Source organism: Empidonax traillii, unplaced genomic scaffold (genome assembly GCF_003031625.1).
Source record: "Empidonax traillii isolate 1590-97213 ecotype Southwest subspecies unplaced genomic scaffold, ASM303162v1 scaffold432:size744455, whole genome shotgun sequence".
NCBI lineage: Eukaryota > Metazoa > Chordata > Aves > Passeriformes > Tyrannidae > Empidonax > Empidonax traillii.
Window position 1 is genome coordinate 562,390 of NW_020955625.1, and position 4,625 is coordinate 567,014.

The 4,625-nt window shown below is 54.7% G+C and overlaps 1 protein-coding gene across 1 annotated transcript in view; it reads left to right on the top strand.

Moving 5' to 3' along the window:
• Positions 1-3,169: 3,169 nt before the first annotated feature.
• The window catches only part of GPI (glucose-6-phosphate isomerase), a 22,366-nt gene continuing 20,910 nt past the window's right edge, over positions 3,170-4,625 (top strand). The window contains exon 1 of the mRNA XM_027894525.1: positions 3,170-3,336. Within this exon, the coding sequence (XP_027750326.1) occupies positions 3,218-3,336 (119 nt within the window). The 5' untranslated portion in view covers positions 3,170-3,217. The remainder of the gene's footprint in view (positions 3,337-4,625) is intronic.

A 4,625-nucleotide genomic window follows, 5' to 3' on the forward strand; every position in this document is an offset into this window, starting at 1 on the left:
TGTGTTGCAGGGGTGGTTCTGAGCAGCTGAAGCACCGCTGTGTCCATCCTGTCTGCCCTCCATCAGGGAAGGCTTTGCCTTGACTCCACCTTCTCTCTTCCATCTGCGTTAGAGCTGCCTTGGAATTATTCCTGAGGGAACTGGTCTGACAGCTCTGAGCTGGCAAAGAAACAGCTGGTTCAACTGCTGACCCCCCAGGTCCAAACCTTCCTTCTCCCCTCTGCTCTGGAATCAATTGGCCCTTTCACTGGGGACAAGGCCTCGCTGTCCCTGCAGTGCTCAGCTGTCACACAGCTGATGGAGAGACAGCAACTCCTGCAACAGCAGCTGCAAACCTTGTGCTGTGCTCTTTACAATCAGGATATATCTCACCTGGCCTGGATATATCTCATCTGGTGTAAAATTTGCATAGTCTGCTGCAGGAACAGTTTGAACTCTGGAACTCTGGGCATTCCAGGGAAAGAAGAGAGGAAGTAAGAAAGTGCTGGCACCAAGGAAGCAGACCAAGGAAAGAAAACACGAATGGCAGGTAAGTTGTGTAATTTAAGGGTAATGAAATGAGAGAGGACATCTCAAAATCTTAGAATAAAGTGTTACAGAAGGAAGTAAATGGAATTGATGTTGTGTGAGCAGCAAGCACATTAGTTATGGGTAACCAAACCAGTGTCCTGGAAAGTAGAATTGGTAGCAAGGCAGTGATGTTACAGTCACAGTCTGTCCCCATTGTGAACTAGAATCAATACATTATTGATTACCTTAGTGATTGCCTGAGCCTATCCATTCTTGCACAGACACAATTAATCTTGAGAAGAATGCTTATAGATTTGTGATGTGAAGCCAACAAAGTCCTGCTGACTTCGGGGTTGCTTCAGATAAATGCAAAGATCTTCAAGGTTTGGGATCTGGAGGATTTTGAGACAATTCAAGCAGTGCAAGGACTACGATAAGACAGGGAAGGGGAAACAAAATCGAGACCTTTGTCTCAGTTGTAGCTGAGTGAACTGAAGCTTGGACTGAGGTACAGTTGGGCAGCTGTGCTGCTCAAGGCCATGGGATCCAAACGTTGTGTGACAAGGAAAAGAACAGGTACAAGATTCAGAGCTCTGAGAAGCTGCAGAGTTATAATGTGGTTCCATAGTTTGGAAAGAAAGGGGAAAAGTGAGGTGTCCTGGAATAAATGTGGAGAAGTAGAAGCAAAATTGAGACGTTATCACCATTTAAGAAAATACCAGGGACATTGGGAGGACCTGCAAGAGATGTAAGTCTGTACACATGGCAGACCTTTGGCTGGAAGCTGAGCAGTGGGAAGAGGTGAAGGTGCTCTGAGAACAGTGACTACTGCTAATGACAGCAGAGAAACTCAGGGAAGAATGTGGGGAAGGGATCCCTGGATTTGGTAGGGATGTGGTAAGACTTTCATAAAATCCAAAATCCATTTGAGAAAAATGAGGTGAGTCAGGAGCATTTCATGGCTGACTATCAAATGCTGCCAGCAAGGTTAACATTTTTAAAAAGTATATTTTTCTCTCTAATGGGAGATAGTTTTTAAGCCAAAGGACTTTACATCCTGGGGTCTAGGATTATTAAGGGTTTGATCCTAAAGGCCTTGAAAAGAAAGGAAAATGTGTAAAGCTGACATGCCAGTGTGCACAATGACCCAAACTTCTTCATAAAGACTTACTGGGCACTTGTGTGCTCCTAGATGGAATCAGCTCCAGAGTTCCATTTTTACTTGTCATTTCATTTTCCTGCCTTCCATGAAGGTGTGCAGGGAACCACATCCAGTGAGGAATGACCAGGTAGATTTGGGTGCATGAGAGAAAGGGCTTTGTCTTCTGGAAATTGCCCAAACCTATGACCAGCCTGGCTGAGAGTGGCCTCCAAAAATGTAAAAAACCCAAAACCAAACCAAAACATAACAAAAAAAAAAAAAAAGTATCAAGTGATTAAGACTTACTTTGTTGTAGAAAAAGGCTTTGGCCTATTACACAGTTACTTTAAAAAAGCAAACCTTAGAAACGAGTGAGGTGTGGAAGGGCCTTTGTTAAGGATCAATTATGAAATTCTTTTTGTTTTGCACAAGGAACAAGATGCTGATTCTGCAGCTTAAGAGTGGAGCTTTGATTTCCGTGATCTGAGTCAAGTTCACACTCTGTGACTGATTTGGGCCCAGATCCATAAAGGGGTTTAGGTGCTTACAACATGACTTCACTGGGATTTACTGCCCTAAGCAGCAGAGCACAATCTCTGCAATTTGGCATGCTCCTTTCCATACCCGTGTTTGAACAACAGGCTGCTTTATGCCCAAACAGCTCTGTGCCCCCGAAGGATGGCACAGCTGCTGCCCTGCCTGTGCCGGCCTGCCCAGCGCTCGGCAGGGTGTGGGGGAGCTGTGGGCAGGGATGGGGTACAGCAGGGATGGATGGGGGCACACAGGGAGGTGTGCAGGGATGGGGTACAGCAGGGATGGATGGGGGCACACAGGGAGGTGTGCAGGGATGGGGTACAGCAGGGATGGATGGGGGCACACAGGGAGGTGGGCAGGGATGGGGTACAGCAGGGATGGATGGGGGCACACAGGGAGGTGTGCAGGGATGGATGGGGGCACACAGGGAGGTGGGCAGGGATGGATGGGGGCACACAGGGAGGTGGGCAGGGATGGATGGGGGCACACAGGGAGGTGGGAAGGGCCGAAGGGATGAGGGCACCCAGGGCGGCCCCTGGAGGTGCAGCGGGTGCCCGCGGCCCTGCCCGAGGCTGGCGCTGGGGCCGCCCCCGAGCGCTGTCCCCGCAGGCCCGGCCGTGCCCGCCCGGGGTGTCGATACCCGGGAGGGGGCAGTGTTTGTAACCGAGCCCCGCACAAGCAGGGCCCGGCACAGCCCCTGACAGACACCGCGATCCCCACAGCGAGAGTACAGCCCTGAGGGCTGCGCGGCCCCGGGGCCGCTGCGAACGCTGAGGGGGCCGGGGCAGGCGGGCGGCTCCGGCTCCCTCCGCCGCCTCACCCCCACACGGCCCCGCGATCGCTCCTCCCTCCCGTCTGGCGGCCGAGGGATCCCCCCGCGGAGCGAGGGAGGGGGCCGGGCCGGGCCGGGCCGGGCGGGGCGGGGCGGGGCGGCCGCAGGAGGCCGCTCCGCCGCTATAAGAGCGGAAGCGGCGGCAGCAGCTCCGTTCTCTGTGCCCGGTTCTCTCAGCCCTGCCCGCCCCATCCCCCGACATGGCGCTGTCCGGGGACCCCCAGTTCAAGAAGCTGCTGGAGTGGCACAAGGCGAACGCCTCCAAGCTGGTCCTGCGGCAGCTCTTCGAGGCCGACAAGGATCGCTTCCAGAAATTCAGGTGAGGCCCGGGCGGCGCCGCGTGCGGGGCCGGGGGCCAGGGAGAGCCCAGAGGGGCCGGTCGGAGCCGGGGAAGGCCGGCCGGGGAAGGGCCGGTCCTTGCCCGCCCTCGCCCTCCGCCGGGCCGTGCCGCGGTGGGAGCGGCGCATCCTCCGGCCCCGGGCGGGCAGCGGGGAGCAGGGCCGGGGGCCGGGGCCGCAGCCCCGCCTGCTGTGCCCGCTGCTGTTCCGGGCGGCCCGTGGCGGTGCGGTGCGGCCCGGCCGGTGGGCGGGGGGTGTTCCCGCAGCCCCTCGGGGCGGCCGCGCCGCCTGCCCTTGACTCATCCTTGCAGGCGGTACGTGCCGGGCAGCACAGACAGCCCAGCCCAGCCCAGCCCAGCCCAGCTCAGCCCGCCGCTCGCACAGCCGCACTCCGGGCCGCGCCGCCGCCCCTCGGGCACGACACGCTCCGCGACAGCCGCCCCCCTGCCCGCCGAGCGGGGTGCGCTCGGCCTCGGGCACCGCCGGCACGGGAATGCTGGCGCGGTGGCGATGGAGGATGGAGTAACAAGTGGGAGCAGCGTGAAAAGCATCAGCGCCTTCATCTTGCGGAGCGGCACTCGCTGTGTGCGCGCTGGGCCGTGCCGAGCAGGCACGTGTGCGGTCACGTTGTTGGGCTAGAGCGGCCATATGAGGTGTAATACTGCGTAGGTGCATCCCAGAGTTGAATTTTAAAGTGAGCCTGGGTGATAAAATGACCCGCCGTTCTTGAGTGCTGCGATAAGACTTGTTGCATGCACCAGGCTTTTCATTAGTGTCCTAGGTGAAGTGATTTTTTTTTTCCCCTTTTGGTCTCCTTAGAAAGTTCTTAAATTGTAATTTAATAGTGCATGTGAAGTCCTGCGTACCAGTATACAAGAGCTAAGATGCACTGATGGAAAAGGTATGCTGAATTTTTGGAGTGTTGACTTCACCTGGCTCTTCTAACAGGACTTCTTATCTTGTTAAATAAATTTGTCAGTATTATCTTATACAAATCTATCGACTCTTCACCGATGGAGGTATTTCTGGTTTCAGGTTTTCCTTTTCTCCAGGATTTTCTTTGTGAAATGTTCTTTATCGAGGTTATCTGTTTCAAATAGTTACCCAAATCTGTGTCCTTTTGTGCTCCCCATAAGTGGAGGACACAGTTCAAGTGTTAAAGGTTTAGTGTCATCTCCTGTAATCCTTTCTTGTAATTATTTCAGTCCTGTTTCCCGATAAACCCCCACGTTCTGGACTAGGAGCACTTTCTTGTAGCCAAGTACAGTTG